At 41.9% G+C, this 18,603-nt stretch overlaps 1 protein-coding gene across 10 annotated transcripts in view; it reads left to right on the top strand.

Annotated features, from left to right (window-relative positions):
* LOC121329037 (sterile alpha motif domain-containing protein 11-like) overlaps nucleotides 1-18,603 on the top strand; it is a 58,619-nt gene that overhangs the window by 37,100 nt on the left and 2,916 nt on the right. For all 10 annotated transcript variants that reach the window (XM_041274288.1, XM_041274293.1, XM_041274284.1 and 7 more), the window contains exons 5-10: nucleotides 1,465-1,557; nucleotides 5,135-5,296; nucleotides 11,181-11,319; nucleotides 15,506-15,621; nucleotides 16,206-16,284; nucleotides 17,150-17,853. In XM_041274288.1, the coding sequence (XP_041130222.1) occupies nucleotides 1,465-1,557; nucleotides 5,135-5,296; nucleotides 11,181-11,319; nucleotides 15,506-15,621; nucleotides 16,206-16,284; nucleotides 17,150-17,853 (1,293 nt within the window). The remainder of the gene's footprint in view (nucleotides 1-1,464; nucleotides 1,558-5,134; nucleotides 5,297-11,180; nucleotides 11,320-15,505; nucleotides 15,622-16,205; nucleotides 16,285-17,149; nucleotides 17,854-18,603) is intronic.

Here is an 18,603-nt window from a genome sequence, read left to right as displayed (position 1 = left end):
AAAGGAATCACAAGGCTGTGATTTTGCACCGTTCCCCATCCATCTCATTTTCCATTGCTTATTGAATGGGAGAACTAAGTGATCAGTCACTTTTTTTTTTTCCAGCTCTTGAGCGTAGGCAAGAGTCAATCTAGCCACATTAGAAAGGCTTTCACACTGGCCTGTGCCTTGAATGGGAATAATAGTTTCCTCTTGTGATTACATCAAAAGGGGTCATTAGCGAGCCCCCCTTGCCGCCTGGCTCGCTCAACAGCTGTACAGTGTTGCGCTGTTGCTATAGAATTTCTTTATGTGCTTTTCCTATTGAAATACATCGATGGGTGGAAACTACTTTGCAGGGTGTTACGTGTTGGAAAACTATCATGCCTTTCATTAGAACAGCATGCATGCGTACTGCAGAGAAGATTGGCACAGGTAACGGCTTTATATTGTACTTAATACAAGGCAAACTATATGCTGCACACGACAAAGTGCTTGTTGAGTCACCCGCCTCTACATGTTAAAAAGAGAGATGTCAGGTGGCTGTCTTCAGGTTCAAGATAATCATGTCCTATTCATCGAGGCAGCAGCCTGCGCAAGGGGGCTGGTTTCCTGCTCTTGTGCTGCTTCTCCTTTTGTGTATCTGCCGCAAACAGCAGTTTATTCCCGAACGCTCAGTCAAAATGCAGATGCCAGTTAAAGATAATGCATGTACGGCAACTGCTGTACCCACTTTGAAAATGGCAAGTCGTACGTGCATCCATCTCTGTGGCTTTGTGTTCTTTTGTTTTAAGGTTGCTGCTTTTGAATTTTAACATTTTGATACTACATCATAATAAAATGGGAGGGCTCTGTGTCTTTAAGCCCGGGGTTAGTTGAATACGATGACAAACAGTCTCTTCCTGCTCTCATGCAGCATCATGCTTTCAGTTTCCACAGTGTTATTAGGGGGGTATTGATTTTAAATCTGTTCAGCGGGATGCTGTAATTGTACACTAGGCGTTTGGTGTTGCTGTGGAGCGCAGTGTTAATGCAAGGCTTATGCATTTCCATATACTCCAATGGGAAGGGAATTGCAGAGGACCTCAGGGCTTTGAGAGAAAGAAAAGGGAGGACTTGATAAAAGAGATTCACAAGGGGCTTTAGCTTTAGAACGAGAACCACAAGCAAAGAAGCCTAAAAAAAAACCAAAAAACAGGTAGTGGAGCATATGAGGAGGAAACTCAGTAGTGAACTGCAGCCTCAGATTGTGTAAGAATTCAGGAAAGCATTCTTTTCTTTCCATTCTTCTTTTATGAACTCATTGTTAGACCATTTGAAGCCGCAGTACTTGTGTGATTACCTGAAAAACAGAGCTAAGCAAAATGATTTGCTGATTTTAATTTCCAGTTACCATTTTGGTGGTGTTTCAGCTGTGCTCTTGTCTAAATTCTTAGTAAACACTGAAACTGAATCCAAACAAATGGTAATTCCTTCCTTTTCTAGATGAAATCCTAGGCAAAAGAAGAGTATATTCACCTAACAGCAGCAGCGAGTGTCCTTCAGAAAACAAGAAATCAAGAAGTGTGTCCCCCAAAGGTGAGTGTGTGCGTGTCTGTGTCTGTGCGAGATGTGCTTGTGTGTTTTTTTTAAAAGGATGATGTTCGTTTAAGAGGGGGGAGGAGATTTTGATCCTATTTAGCCTGCTAATGGTGCACTTGAAGCTAGATTGACTAGTGAGCGGTGATGCTGAGGCAGCCTCCTGCATTGCTCATTGTGTGATGAAGCATCCCGAGCCTGCTTGAGTTCACACATGGGTGGGGCTTGCTAGCTGGAGGAAGTAATTAAACGGAAACAAATGTGAGTGTTTGAGTTCCACAAGGCCACAGAGTTGACGTGGAACTGGGGAGAGGGGGAGGTACAAGACTGTTTCCAGATCGATCTCCAAGTTAGTGCAATCTTGAGCATTTCAAGTCTGTGTTGGGGTGGCTCGGAGAGATCTGCAGTAGCATGATCTATATTCGTGTTTTGGTTTAGTGTTTTGGTCAGTGCTCTAACCAGGACAGAGGTTGTTTCTGGGCGGTTGAGACCAGTTTTATTGAGGCTGTTTGCATGGAACTTGTTTAGCTGTTTTGACACTATTATATTGCACTGATATGTTGTTTTTATATATATTTTTAGTTGATATGAAAACTTTTAAACACACATTATAATTAATGTGTGCTCTCATTTGACTACAGTTTAATGTTTTGAACAGGTTGTTGTTGTTATTAATAATAATAATAATAATAATAATAATAATAATAATAATAATAATAATAATAATAATAATAATTTTAGACATTTTAAATATACTATAGAAAAAAATGTATCTAGCACTTCATCACTTAATATAATTTTTACAGTTTATTTTAAGAAGGACCTATCCAGTCCCAAGATTATAAATGTCTTTGTGGTGTCCCACAACTGACCATTCATTTTAATGAAGCTGCACTAGGTCAGTCTGGAAGCTGCTTCAGCACACCCTTTGGGGTTTGCCGTTGGTGTGCAGGCACCACTTCCCTCAATTAAGAAGTGAGGTCATCGGCATGTGAAGTGAAGTCATCAGCATGTGAAGTGAGGTCATCGACATGGCTGCCACGCCTCAGAATGTGCTGCTGTATCTTCTGTTACAATAATTGATTTTCACCAGGAATTATTCTTAGTTTGTCTTGAAATGGACAGTAAAATACATCTATTGCAGTGCAGAGTCACACTGCTACACTGGTATTGTCTGTAACATTAGCCTGGGTCACAATTGAAACCACAAACTGGCTGAAATCTTTTCTGCTCCTTCGCTAATTTTCACTTAAAGTAAGTCAACTTTCTCAAAGAATGAAGATAAAAACCAGTTACAGAAACAGTTACTATCCAGTCAGATTTATTTATTTATTTTTTCAATTCATGTTGGATACAGAAGGTCAATACTATGAATCCATTACTAATTTGTAGATGGAATTGTCACTTGTTTGTAAGATGTTAAGCCATCACAAGATTTACCAGTTTGTCTGACAAGGGATTTAAGTCTGAGCATCTGAAGTTGGAGTCGGATTTAATTGAACCAACGACCTGGCGACCAGATTGCAGCTTAGAGATGATTAAGACCCCAGCCCAACAGATCTTGTAAATCAAGCCTTTTGTTGTCTTAATGACTGGTGAGTGCTTTTCACAGTTATTACGATGCTGAGTGTGTTATGGACAGTTTGTTGGTTGTCTGAAAAAAAAATGTCCAATCTCCTTCACACACCTCATTGAAAGACAGCACAGAAAAGGGCAGCGCTGTAAGTTCAAACCCCAGAATGATTTTAACAGCGATGCTTATAAATGAATGATGACTCTTACTATTTAGCGCTATAAATAATAGATGATACAAATTTTAAAAGCATTGATTGGAAAGTGCGTGTGAGTGTGTGGGAGAGGCTGGGAGGGTGTGGGGTAATGAATCAAATGTTTAGGCTGGTATTTTACGCTACATATGAGGAAAAACAATGTATAGACTGATGTGTAAATGAATTGCTAGGATAGAGCACAGTGTGTATATGGGTTTTAAAAGAGTTCTGCAGTAGAACACCTGGTCAGTGGCGTTGTACTAGAGAACCATAAAGTAATCCCATTGTAGGTAAGAACTGTGACTGGAAACAATGCATATGAGATGCTGGCTTGCAAATAATACATATACACCTGTATATTTGCAATGGCGTGATTTATAGTGACTACAAAAGGTAAGGTACAAAAAATGTTTAGCTTTAAATAAAATGTTCAGGGATAATGTAAAGCACATTGGATTAACTAACAATCCTTTTAATATACAGGTTTATACTGAGGTTTGAAACACATCCTCTTAGGCAGTACACATGCGTTAATAAAGACAGAAAGAAGGGTACATAGTGTGTGTGTGTGTGTGTTCTGATCCGTGTGTTAATTAGTGCGCTCCTTCAATTTTTCTCTATCTGCTTTACATGTTAAATAAATTGTGAAATACTGAGTGAATTAGTGAGCGGTCCTTGCATGCTGAAGTATACTAGCTGTACAATTTACTCAGCATGATTAACAGAATTTGAGAACTATGGAAACAAGGGAGCATTATTATTATTATTATTATTATTAGGTTTCATTTAAAGCTGTGCAATGTGTTTTTGAAATAAGTTTGCACTCTATCTAAAGGACTAGAGCAGATTATAAAGCAGCTATAATGATTTAAACTCCCCCCACCCCATCAGTCGTAGAGTTCTGAAGAAAACATTGTCTGTGCAAAGGAGGCAGGAGGGGAGACAGGCAGATGCTGCTGTCTGAGTTCAGACTATATCAAGCGCATCTTGCATCACACCTGGTTGACGGAGAGATTTAGTAGGATCAGACCCTGGTATGACAGAAGCAGACAGAAAAGCTGCAATGAGCTGGAATTATCACTGGCTGAGCTGAGCAAAATCTTCCAACTTTAACGTGGAATCCAACCTTTTTTTTTTTTTTTTTTTGGCGCCCCGTGGCTCTCTCACACACACACACCCGAAACCTGCTCAGTCTGCCTGATTTAGACGTGGTTAGAAGTAAGCGGAGAGGGCGAGCGCTGTTCCCTTCCAGCCAGCGACGTGTGTCGGGTTTCAGTGACTATGCTAAAAATAACCCTGCCGGTAAAATCCCTGGTAGATTTACCGCTGCTGCTCCTCCTGCTAGTCACTTCTGTGCAATACCACTGATTTGCATGATAAAAAAATTATATATATATATATATATATATATATATATATATATATATATATATATATATATATATATATATATATATATATATAAAGTTAAAGGTACAAAAGTTCTGTTATCTCCTTCAGAGACATGACTGCCCACGTGCTCTATTAATTTGACTTTCATCAGCATACACATGGTGTGCTGCAACACGCGCACGAAACAAGGTTGTTTTTTTCTTTTTTGTTTTGATCGATTTTTCTTTTTCTGGATACTTTTAAGCTTACCTAAGCAAGAAAACAGAAATTAGTGTGGATTTACAGAAAACACACATGCATATATCTATGAGCATAAAAAATAACGGTCTTGCATTCTCATAATTAAAAAAAAAAAAAAAAAAAATCCTGTAAATGTTTACTTGTTGGTGTTTTTAAACTTGACGTTACTCCCACAGAAATCTCCCACACTCCTGTGCATGAGGAGCTGGCGTTTCAGATGACCCCTGAGGAACACTACAGGCGGATGATGTCTGCGTTGAACGAACATGGATCGTACGAGGAGCAGCAACAGCGCTTGTACCAGCTGGCAAACAGCATGGGTGTGCCCAGCCATGGAGGTAAGAGACCATGCCTGGGCTCACTTACAATCGCAACGGTGCAATTCCTAATTCAATGCAATTACAGTGTAATTGTAGTTGAAGACCTTGACACGCCTGCGTAATTGTAATTGTCATGTAATTGATGAATTATAGTTGAATTAGGCTGGGTAGAATAGATATGTTAATGTGGGTAGTTTATGCTACTTTTGAGTATATTTGTAATTGTAATTGAACACTGTAATTGTAATGTCAGTAAACAATTCTGCTGTAATTGATTAGAAGTATAATTGACCCCTGTATGAGACTTTTTAATTAACAGGAAAAAAAAAAAGCAACCAAACTAACAAAAAAACCCATTTCCTACCAGTTATCGGAAGAGCCCTAAGAGTGGACACGCACCGTATTTTGCTACTTGATTAATGACTCTATCTGGCTTCTTACAAGGAAACATAATTTTTTTTATAGGAGGACAAAAAAAAACAACACAATATATAGAGTAATAAAAAAAGTGTTTGCAGAAAAGAAAATGCATGCGTTGGGGAGTGAAGGGCATGACAGTGCTTTATAACAGCTAATTAAAGCATGTGAAGGACTGAAGCGAGAGGTGCCAGCACCACCTGTCCATTCTAAACAGGAATCCTCTGCGTTGGCGGGTTTGCTGGGAGTTGTTTGTGGTGCCCAGGTTCCTCGTGGGGGGCTCAGTGTGGCGCGCATTGCTGCAATCAGGGTGGTGTTTGATGTGCGCCGATGGTCCTGTTTAAAAGGGTTAACACTGTGCACTGCTGAAAGGTGATTGCGACTGCATTTCTGTTTGTTCATTCTCGCAGCTAATAGACGAGGCTCTCTCTGTCCATTAGTCCTGAAGAAGCCACCCAGTGAAAATGTGCTTTAAAATGTATTACCCATTTCTATTCCTGGAGCCATCCTACCCAATGTCAAAATGTCAATCAGTGTGATTTCCTACTGTCAGAGTGCAGCGTTGTAAATAACAGACCCATCTGGGGTTTGTGCTGGTGAAGGATCGATGTAGCCTCTCTAATTGGCTGCAAGCCAGTCTTCTAAGTTACCGATGCCATAGCAACTCCAAGTAGAGCCGTGCACCCCCTCTCGTTTCATATAATTAATTTATTAATACGGAAGGGGGGGGGTCGGCAGGAAATTACAATAAAATACAAATTCTGATTCCAGAAATGTTAGCACCACATTATTTGGGCTGGAAAACTTCGCCTCCCCCTTTTTTAAAACAATATAGATGCTTCTTTTTATTGTTTTGCGCATTCAATCCCTGTACTCAATCCAACTTCCATTAAGATATCACTTGACATTAATTTGAAAAGCCTTAATTGCTTAACAGAAATCATACTCTTGATTTGCAATTATATATGGAAACTATTGCATGACCTTTTGAATGACGCTGAAATACTGGATACAAAGTCTGCTTGTGTAAAAAGAACCCGTCTAGCTGCTCTCTCTCTCTCCCTCCCCCCTTCCTCTCTGCATCCTTGTGCTGTGCTGTGTTTGCATGCAACCCCTTCAGAGCGCACCTGCATTCTGGCTCAAACTCTTTCAGCTGGTTTGTTTTGGCAGGTGCTCCTCCAGCCCTGCCGCAGGGAAGCTGAATGCAGATTATTCATGTTGCAAAAGAAACTTCAGAGCGGCTGGCTGAGCCCGCGGAGCAGACTCTGCGCCTGTGCTGAGAGGGACGTGCCACTCCGAGCTGCACTGAGCCTTGGCTGAAGCAGACACTTCAGGGGTGGTGGGGGGGGGGAGATCAATTGCACCCCTGTCTGACAGAAGACTAAACAAATACACTTGTCAAATTTAATGAGACCAATCTGATCATAAACACATTGATTTTTAAAGATATTAGACACAGTAACGAGGAGATTTATGAGCATTCAAGTCTGCTGAACAGTTGACCCTGTATTTTAAATAGCCCACCTTGCCTTCAGGCTGTGTTTCTGTGAAGGGAATGGCATTAGCTTTGTTGTTTGTTAGTGTCAGGCACGTAATACACAGTTGGGTATGTCTCCCTTGCACCCGACACAGAAAACGTTGCGTGTAGTTTTAAGCTTTTAAACGCAGGGTGTTTCTGAATGGATCAAAGCAGAACTTTGCCGGTATCTGCCTTTACCGATTTCGTATCTTGCTCTTTGTTTTAGCAACCTCACTTGTGATAACACTGCAGTTTATCTTTTCACTTCCTGCCGCCTTGTCCCAGCATGTGGAGGAGAGCTTGACAGCATTTAAATAGATAGGGATCTGGGCAGGGTGCCGCAATGTTGTCCCAACTCTCACGTGTACAGTACCTGCACCTGGGCTTGTGATTTAAGTCAGAGTAATCTTGATCTGGCGGCTGTCTGTCTCTCCTTTCTTTCTTTCTTTCTTTCTTTCTTTCTTTCTCATGTTGAAATTTAAATTCATTCCAGTGCTCACGTCAAGAGGATCTCCACGACAGGCAGCAGCCACAAGGAGAAATCTGTATTTATTATTTTAATTTGTATTTAGTATTATATTACTGTAAGGCAAGAGAGGGGGAAAAAAGAGAGACAGATCAGTATAGATATAGATTTGGATGTTTTTTGACCCGACCAGCACTTAAATTGAGTAATCTTCCAACTTCAGTTCTTTTTTTTTTTTTAAATATTTTTTAAATTAACTTCTAGTTGCAGGTTCAAATGCACATTCTCATAACCTTGTAATTCTGTGCATAAAAATACCTTTTGAGTGTGTACAAAAGTGAGTGACATATAGTGTGAGTTTAGAGCATGATTGGGTTATTTAAAGTTGTCATGAATGAATAAACATACATGTACGTAAAGACAAGGGACAGGAGTTGAGAAAAGCAGGCAGTTGGTAGCTGAAAATACATGTAATTAATGGCTCAAATACAGGATCTGATTCTAAAGGATTCCTCGCAGCACAAGACATAATGAATGACTACAAGGGCTGACCACAGTACCCCAGCCTCCCAGAGAACAGCAGGCTCTGCAGCACAAGTTTTCCATTGCAGATCCCCACAGAGCATCCTTTCATGCTTTTGAAGCTCAGACAGAGTTGAAAAGCTTGCGATGGATAGTGATCTGCAGTGTGCAGTACGCTCCACTGTGGTGCCAGTACTGAGGGCCCCTGGATGCAGGTTGAAAGGGAAAAACAGTCTTGTGTGAAAGCAGGGAGGTCCCACAGGTTCAGTGTAGCTGAATCCCCTGGGAGAACGAGCCCAGCGCTTGATTCTGCCGGCGAGACGCCGAGGCAGAAAGTAAAACCTGTGGCTTACAGGAATAGCGGCACGCAGTGGGGGAGGGAATCTCTCTCTGTGGTTACAATGAGGAGAGCACCTGCAGCACAGGCCTTGTGGGTCTCTTCCTCAGAGGAGGGAGAGAGGGCAGGGGGAAACCAGTAAGTCGGTTACTTACCAAGGCGCTTTCCCTTAAGTTAAAGCCAACAAAAGCAATATTCAAGTTGGAAATTACCATGAACAAGTGGGCACCTGTAACACATACATTACCATTGGTTAGTCTATGAACTATTCCATTGTTTAAAAGATACAGAAATAAAGACAGTATACTAATCACAGGTCCTTTTAAGGACTTAACAATAAGTTTAGTGTTGTCACTATTGAGGGTATTACTCTATAATGGTGTGTGTATATATATATATAAAATATTTTATTCAGATTTTCATGTATTATAAAAGTTGGCATGTGTAGCTGGAACGAGTGACGACAGTGCTGCACACACAGTTCACTTTCCTTGCTGAAAACGCTATGCAGATGTATGTTTTCGTGTTCAGGGAAACCAGAGATTATGGGATAAATTCCTCAGTAATGCTGGTTAAAACGGATGAAGAAAAAGACACGAGAAAGAGGATGAGCAGAGGGTATTGGAATGCACGAGCCAAATCCAATAACCCTGGACAATGCTGTGAAGAAATGGAAGCTGTAAGTCCCGTGGCTTTTCATATGCAGGAACGGCAGCAAGAAAGAGCTCAAGTTGTCAAAAGAAATGCAGAAAGGGAAAGGAGGGCTCTTTCAAGTCGCTGCGTTTTACCTTTCTTGCAGGCAAGAACCATCAACAGATATTTGCTGTGCATAGATACAAAAACAGCACACTGTTTATATCATTTTCTACCTTGGTTTTCATTTCTGGATTTTTAAAGACCCAGACTCAGGAAACAAACTTCATAGTTATGCCATGGAATTTCTTTATAGATGTGTGTTGCTTTTTGGACTCTGAAGCTGTACAGCACAGGTTAATGCGAGAGTAAGCTGGAGAGGAGCGCTGACTGTACAGTCTGCTCACTGTGGAGGTGGAGCAGCTTTTTTAAGGTTGCCCTTTTTGCTTTCGCAGCTCAAGGCTAAGACCAAGGCATAGCTCTGAGTAGTGCAAATGAGTCACTGCTACAGATTAAAGAGAATAATAGAAATCGCTGAAGCTGCCACCAGCAAGGCACGAACCAAGGCGAGCAAGGCTTTTTAATTGAATTTTATTTTGAAGCTAGCGAGCACCTTTTTAAAATAGCAATTCCCATCATTAGTGAACAGGGTACACATTGTATATTCTGTAGGATATAGAATACATCTATCAGCAGGGTAGTGATAATATATAGACATCCAATATATAAGGCTGATTTTTCTTCCTCGATTTTCTATATTGCGGATTGTGTGTGCTGTGCAAGGTGCTGGAGAGGTTATTGGTGCACTAGCCAACCTCTGCCATTAGTGAAATAAACAGATCAATATCTGGGGTTCTGTACTTTTAATATTTGTTTGCTGCTGGAGCCAATTCGCTTGTGTTTTTATATGCATGGTGCGGAGACTCTGGAGTGCCTGTGAGATTTCCCAAATTAAAAAATATAATACAGAACAGGGAGGATTTTCCATTTAACACCCTTTTTATTAGCTGCACAATTTATTTTCTTTGCAAGGCTAAATGGGTAATTATCTAACAGTGCTTCATAACTGGGCTTCTCTTCACCAGTAGACAAGCAAGTCCATTTATAGATCTTAAAAAATGGAAAATGACTTTTCGGCTTGTAAACTTAATTGAAACGTAAGAGCACGTCTTCTAAAACTCCTCTTTTTAACCTCTCTGGCTTTTTATTTTCTGAAATCTTTTTTTCATTTGCGCTCCCTGATGCAGGGATTTACAATAATACCCGACACAGAGGGAATTTGCAGAGATAGAAAATCTAAGCCCTTTATTGTGGTGCTTTGGATAGGATTACTATTATATTATTTAAATACAGCTTTTATTATTCTGCTGTCCTTGCAGTGCTCTGAATGTCCATAGGTTGTAATAACACATTAAAATGAATTCATAGTACTAAGAACTAGTAATTTAGAATACTCTGGAAAAGCAGTTTGATTGTTGCCTGCCTGACGTGCAACTGTTTAATGCTTCAATTAACAAGAAGTGGGTTTCACGCATTCAGTGTGTTCTTAGTGTGCACCTCTGCATTAAGCAGTAGGTGTGGAAAACCCCTGTAATCTTCTTTTGAAAAATCAATGTTGATTTACAAAAATGACTCGATTAAACAGAATTGACATTTAATGCAGGCTCAAATGTTCTGTTCAACCCTGCATGAAGGTGGGGAAGTGGGTTATACGCACAGTACTTCCAATAATATCAACACAGAGGTGTGAAATCTGGGTTTACAGCTCCAGACTGCACAGTAAATACGTTCGCGACCAGAACTGTTCATGTCATTTGGGTTTAGGGCAAGCTTGGCATGGAGTGAAGGCTGGGAATCTTATATAAATGAAAAGCTTGGTGAGGTTGTGGTTTGGGAGGTAGCTATGAAAATTGCCCTTGATGGTATATCCATGCGTTCTGAGTGCAGTTGTAATGTGGTTGACATACAAGGCAGTACTGAATTGAAATTCCACTTCTCTCTCTTCTAGACATCTTGCGGGCCCGTCAGGAAGCAGCGGTAAGGAACTCCAATGCCATGGAAGCTCATCTCCCTTCAGGCACCAACTCATCCAGCCAGAGGAGAAAGCAGGGTCTGCCCCAGCACCGCGATGCACACTTCTCAGAACGGTAGAGCTTCACACTTTTTATTTTACCAGGTGTTGCCTTATTTGTCATCCACATGTCCCGACCGAAGCTTTCCAGATCTCTGTGTGAGGTTTGTCAGATTGCATTTAAGATCTAACGCCATCTACATGTATTAGGACTTGTATTCTGGGATGCAGTCTTCAGTATTGTGAGAGCCTGTAATATAGCTGGCTTTTGCATTTCAGATGTGCATTCTATATACAGTATATCTTATTTATCTTATGCCATGTTGTATAATATGACTGTTTAACACAGTACTGCCAAATGCATCCCTGACATAAACCATCTACTAAAAATTAAAGAGAGACGTTAAAGCTCTTTTAAAAGTTTTGATTTCAGCATGTTTGTGCAAAAAAAACAATGCAGCGATCCTTAATTTGTATTCTTGTGCAAGTGGAATTCTATACATATAATCTGTACCTATGATCAATGTTACATACTGGAAGTTAAATATAATGTATTATTATATACATATAAATGGCTGAAACAAACAACAATAAAAAAAAAAACTCTAGTTAATAGGATGTGCCAGTTGGCCTGTCCACTCTGCATTCCTGTTCAGTTTCATCTTGTCCAGCTGTATTTATAAGACTCTTAACACACCAGTGCTTGGGGCAATATGCTGACAACAAGCCCCCTGTATTAAGTGTGTGTCAGGCACTCAGAATTCTCTCTGCCTCTCCTGTACACCTCCTGAACAGAGTAAATGCAGCGGGAGAGGCTGGGTAATTGTCCGTCGATTATTTATGTAGTGTAGGGAACGAAAGTATCAATAATGGGATAAGCAAGGGGCTGTGAGCCGCCCAGTGTGGTGGTGTTAAATTTCCATTTGTGCTTCCTGTCGGCAGCTCTGCGGGGATCAGGTTGGGCTGTGAACCGCTGCGGGTTTGCTGAATAGAATAATTAGCCACATAGGACTTTGCTGTATTAGCTAGTGCTAGAAAACTGGAGGTGGGAGTGAGAGCGTTTTTTTTTTTTTTTTCTTTTACCCTTTCAGCGCCTGGCTTTTGTGAACTCTTTGTCCAAATGGGTTTGAAAAATGAACCGTTGTCTACCTTTTTATTATATAAACCAAAAGCTTGTTTTATTGTTTTTTTTGTTGTTGTTGTTGAACAGCGTGAAGAGAACCTAGTTTCCAAGTTACAAATGATTTTAGAAATATGTTCGGTACACATTTTGTTTACCCGTTGGGGTTGGCAAATCGTTTTTTTTTCAGTTCCGCAGACAACAAAATTCACATTTCAGTCTCTTAGAAATATAAGGACTGCAGAATTTAAATAAAAAACACTAGCCATGCTCTCTCTTTAGAATGAGTTGTACCTTGTTCAACTGTGGTTACATTGGATACATTTATAGTGGACCATATTGCCACTCATCTGCATGAGGTAGTAAAGATCTAGTTAGTGTTGAGTCCGAGCTGAGCAGCTTTACAGTGAAACGTGTGTTTGAAAGGAAGTGGAAGGTATTTAGATGGTTAAAGAAAGAAGCTCTCTTCCTATCCTTCACCAGGCCCTAACCTGGCATTGATTTTTCGTAATTGATTATCTGAAGGCCATTAGCACTTATTGTTAAAAACAAATCATTACAGGAGTCAATACTTTTTAAAGCCATGCAAACCATTTGTCTCGGATTAAATGGCATATCACATTTAACAACCTGCGGGCAAATCCTAATGCATTCAGCCTGTGAGCTAGCAGTTTAAACAGATACTGGTCCACCAAAACAAAACAAAAAAACCTCAGACATTTTTACAAGTCGGATTTCTTGTTGAAGACATGTTTTTAAATGTGTTTGTGCAGAAATATTTCTTTATACTTGGAGATTTTCTGGTTGAGGACTGTAAGCTTATCACTATAATGCCATTTAAGACTTGGCTTGACAGAGCTGTTCTGTTGTAATATATATATATATATATATATATATATATATATATATATATATATATATATATTAAAATAATTTTCTATTTTCCTACCCCTATTTTATGTGTGCATTTGTGTGCTTTTGTGTAAAACGCTTTCTTAAAACACTAGCAGTAAAGAAAAGATGTGCACCAGCAACACAGTCACTGCGGTGAAACAGTTAAATGCTACCTGATTCCTAAAATGCTTCCTATAAAACTAACAGCACGTCTGGCGGGGACGTCTCCCCATGATTACAGCTAATTACGATCGAACGGACGCCTCCTCGCCTCCGTCCTGCAGCTTTAATTGACCGTTATTCATCTACAGGCTGTCCGGGGCGGCAGAGTGCTTGGCAGCCCTGGCGACCGTGGCCTTGGCTAATTGTGAGGCCTCAGGGATTAGGCCAGGTGATTACACACTTCACAGTGTAATTACATAAGCATCGCTTGGCTGCTGCCCCGGCTCGGAGCCGAAGGTCACGGGCTGCGTTCCCCGAGATTAATTGGAGCTGCCACTGAAGTGCAGCCACTGGCGGAGCGGTTATACGATTAGCATTAACATTTCAGCAGCAGTGGATCGATGATTTTCTCTCCCTCCCTTTCCCAGACAACAATCAGTTTAGAAGTGAGCAAGGAGGAACATTTATTATTAGGGTACGATTTGGATTCTGCTGATTTTTATTTTTTACTTATTTATTTTTTTCACGCTCTTTAATTTTAAATTTTTTTAACCCAACCTAGTGGCCAGACTCCTGAAACAGAAATAAATAGCGAAGCACTTAAGCGATATGAGAAATACTTTTTAAAAGGTGCTAATGTGTTAAGATGAGTTTTTTTGATTTGTTTAGGGAAAAAAAAGGGATTTAAACAGGGCTGGTAATGGGATTTCAGAGACACGCACAGCTGTTCCAGGCAACTCGTCATCCACTGGATGTTGCTTTGGGGTGCGCAATTATAAACTGGCCCTAGAGGGTTAAATATGCCATTTCAGCTGTAAGAAACTGATCTTTCTTTCACTCCCCCCCCCCCCCCCCCCCCCCCCCCCCCCCTCCCCCCTCTGCAAGCCCCCGGTCTCTCATGAGAGAGGCAGCTGTGGAAGAGTAGAGGAGCCAGTCTTGGGGAAAATGATTGTAATTACTGGTCTGTAAGGGACTGCAAGATACCACCTTTTTATAGGCTTAACTCAGGGGGGTGGAAAGAGTTGTGTTAATTAAGAAACCCTTAAGCTTGCAGCTTGGGTAAAGGCAGCAGCATTCTTCCTGCTGCCAGAGTATGACAGGCTCTAATTGTGTATTCAGAGCTCATTACAGGTGGTGGTGGTGGTGGTGGTGGGGAAGGGGGGGGGCTTATAGAGGTTTCCTTTTTTTAATTTCTGGATAGGTTTGAAAACTTTGTGCATGAACAACCCGTAGCCAAGACATGACAAAACCAATCTCCAGTGCAGTGAGATGGAAGCGGAGTCTGAGAAAGCACAGAAAGTCTGAATCAACACTGGAGGATCGCCTATATTGTGTTTGCTTTTCACAGTATTTAGCAGTTTTTGAAATCAGGACCTGTCCAAAAGCAGCACTTGAATTGTAAACCACGCACCCAGATAACTGCTTGTAGGTTCCAGTTTCCTTGAGACCAGGAAGACTGAGGCTAGCGTTTACTGGAATGAGCAGTAGATAATAAGAGGGAAGAAGACTAGCAGTCGGATCAGTGTTGACTCAGTGTGATCTACGAAAGACAGCACACTTAACCGCAGCAGTACGATTACAGTTCCATTCATTGTATTTCATTTTTTATTAGGATTTTCTCTAAACTCAACCCAGATGTGTATGTCTTTTGGATGGTCACCTCCGCAAAGCAGTACTGTAACTCCCTGCTTTCAGCATGTTCCTATTTTACACTGAAACCCTTCCACTGGGAAAAAGTATACTTGGTAAACAAGCCAGTTTTTCTCATATTGAAATAACGAAAAGCTGTGGTACCGGGAACAATTCCCCATGGTGGCATCAAACTGATATTCCACTATGTTTACTAACAAGGGACAATGTGGCTGTAACTGGCACCTTTTAGAAATGAACCACCGTCAAGCTGCTGAAATCAAAACCTGTTCTGCCATCCTGATTAACAAAAACCAGGACAAGTGTCAAGTCATGTTCTGGAGTAATGCATTATCTGCTTCTATTCAAACCCTAACCAATCAGAGTGGTCTCCCAAACTCACACTGTTCTGGAATTAACGCTTTCCTTTTTTTTTTTTTTCTTTTAACCCTCGCAGAGAGATGTCACATCCGCCTCCTTTGCTCTCACCACAGAACGCTCCACACATTGCGCTGGGCCCTCATCTGAGGCCTCCGTTTCTGGGAATGCCTTCCGCTCTGTGCCAGGCACCAGGTTAGTAAGGGCTGACTTTCAACCAGCACTCGAGAAACCGTTTATAGCTCAACGATTCCTTTCATGGCCAGGGGCAGCCAAATGGGAGTTGTACTGGGGAGGAAAATTAGAAGCATTTGCCACATACGTGCACACACAGCCCTGATGAATTTTTTACGCAGCTCTAACCCCAGCGATTTTGCGGTTACGTACGAATCTTCAACTCCCTGTAGTCACAGAATGCAACAGAGCAGATATCTGAAACTCTGATAGACTCAGTTAGCAGGTGCTTGTGGATGCAAGGTTGTGTGAGTTACTGAAGTTTTACAAGAAACAGCCTAATAGTGATAACAAGTAAAGCCCATTATAGAGAACAGAATTTGCTGCATGTTTACAGCCTCAGCTTCCCAGTAGGAACTGGAAGCAGCAATCACTGAGAAATAACAGCAAGTCCGTATAGAACAGTTTAGACGGTACGCAGGCTTGTCATTATAAACCAATCAGTGCTGTCCTGATTGGCTTTGGTGGCCCTACACCCACTGACAGTGAAATGAAAGCAATGCCTGTATGATAAAGTGCGTCACAATCCTGTCCCCCATGCACAGGTTATGGGTTTCTGCAGCCTGCACAGGCGGAGATGTTTGCACGGCAACAGGAGATGCTGCGGAAACAGAACCTGGCAAGGTAGGGTGCATCACAGAGACGGGAGGGGCTTAAAGAAACACAGTGCCATTTCTTCCACTTAGGTGAAAACACAACATGAAACGTGCTGCAGCTTCACCTCCTGCCAGTCTCCTTCTGCGAGGTCCTGCGCTTCACAACCTCAGACCCCATCGCACATTCGTTGCCAGCGCGGGTTTCTCATTAAAGCCAGGATGAGAAACGAGATTCCCTTGTCAAAGAGTCTGAAAGATTTGAATTCAGAAGTCTGTGCTCCAGCAACGCAATTAAAACGTTAACATTTTATCAACGCGTGATTTCCTGCCTAATCTAGCGGCAGACATCGGATGGTTTTATATGTTCTGGCATATCACAGCGCAGTTTGGAAATTGCAGCCGAGCTTTGCTTGCCTTATCTAGCAGCACCACCTGATCCTGCTTTGCACATTTCTGCTTCAGAGAGTCCAAACCTACTGTAGTAGCCCTTGATATTTTACACAGGTAGAATATTAGGTACCATTTATAACACAAGCAGTCTAAACTCTTGTAATATCAGTTTGGTATATTTCAGTTGTAATACATGTCTTAGATGATGGAACTGTAGATTGCAGAACAGAGAGGTTGATACCTGGTCAGTGCTGCCTCTTATTAGTTTTTCAGTTGGCAAAACAGCTTAACTGTCCTATATAAACATATAGTTTAAAAAAACAAAAAAAAAACTACTTATGAGGGCAATTTTATTATAGAACAGTGTGCTGGGTTTTTTTGTGCAGGTATTAGTCGTCTGCTATGGTTAATTAATCAACAACAGAAGCCCCTGCCAATACTGTGGTTTGAAGTAAAGTATTTCATTTTGACTGAGACTGGCTTGTCTGCCTTTCCCCCCCAAGGTTGGAGATGTCAGCTGAGCTACTGCGGCAGAAGGAGCTGGAGAACTTACACCGGCAACGTCTGATGGCGGACCCCCTGTCGCTGCACCCTGGCATACCCCCGGACCACCCGGCCCTGCGCAACCTTCACGACATCCCCGAGGGACACCCGCTGCGCGAGGAAATCTCCCGCCGCAATGCCATGCTCGTGCTGCGCCACAACAACACGCCGCTGCTCTCCCTCAATCACCAAGGGGTGGCGGGGAGCACCCAGCCCAAGGAGCCCAGCTCTCGAAAGGGCTCCCGAAAGGGGGGGAACTACCGGAACGAACTGCAGAGCCCCCCCGAGGCCAAGGACCAGCTGGGGGACACCCGGGCTCGAGACAGCGTCACGGACTGCAACGACGAGGAAATGAAGGACTCGGAAAGCGACGCTGAAGTCGGCGACGATAAGACGGAGGGCTTGCTAAAGTCCGACAGTGGTGCCTCTGAACACAAGGAGGGCAAAGAGACAGTGAAGCCCTGCGAGGGCATGAAAGAGTTAAAGGAGACGTCTGTTGGTCAGAACGCGCCCTGTGGTTCCACGGGGGCAGAGTCACCAAGCCACCCCTTTGGTCCAGGAATCAACAAAAACGAAGTTAAATACCTGCCACCTGGAGCAGCACCCCCGCCACTGCCTCTGCCGTTTGGGTTTCCATATGCTGCCAGCCCGTATTTCCACACTGGTAAGGCAACTTTACAGTCCTAATACCAACCTGAGAGAAAATTGCTTGTGATTTTGTTATCTTGGGTATGAACCAAAAGATACACATCTCTCCTTTAAACCAGAACGGTGATGCAGGACTAGAAAACACATATCTTAATGGAAACTATTTCTGGAAACAGAAAACTGGTTACAATTACTGAACATACAGACAGTGTGTTTTAGGGTTCAGATGGGCAGTCTTTAACAATATATTTAAAAAAATTGCATTTTGGATGCCGACTGGCAAATGTGAAAATTGATCTAGTCGTCCGTAATGTAAATTAATTGCTTGGTCAGGGAAGATTGATCACAGGGGCTTTTCTGTTTCAAGGCTATTGGCTCTGCCGTTCCCAGCTTTTCCTTGTATTACTCAACTCCCTGCTAATTACATCAGCGAACGATCATTTGGGTCATCGGTCTGCATGTCAGTCATTCAGAAAACGGGTTGGCGAGGGGATATGGCCGTGGGTCTGTTTTTTCTTTTTCATGCCTTTTTAAAAAGATTATTCTGCTGTTGTGCTTCTAAGTATTTGATGGTGGTGGTGGATCAGGGAGGGGGAACTCTTGCAAATTCGTTAACCACAAAAAGGACCTGGCAATCCCCCTTGGCTGCAGCTTTGACAAACCCACTCAGTTTTCATGCGAGAAGTCAGACTTGCACGAAAGGGAAACTGAAACCCAAACCCAGTCTTGTTAGGAACGAAAAAAAAAAGTCTCTGTGTATTACTGA

The sequence above is a fragment of the Polyodon spathula genome, chromosome 16, assembly GCF_017654505.1.
Source record: "Polyodon spathula isolate WHYD16114869_AA chromosome 16, ASM1765450v1, whole genome shotgun sequence".
NCBI classification, from domain to species: Eukaryota; Metazoa; Chordata; class Actinopteri; order Acipenseriformes; family Polyodontidae; genus Polyodon; species Polyodon spathula.
The sequence above is the reverse complement of the archived record's forward strand: the minus strand, read 5'-3'. Positions and strand labels throughout refer to the sequence as shown.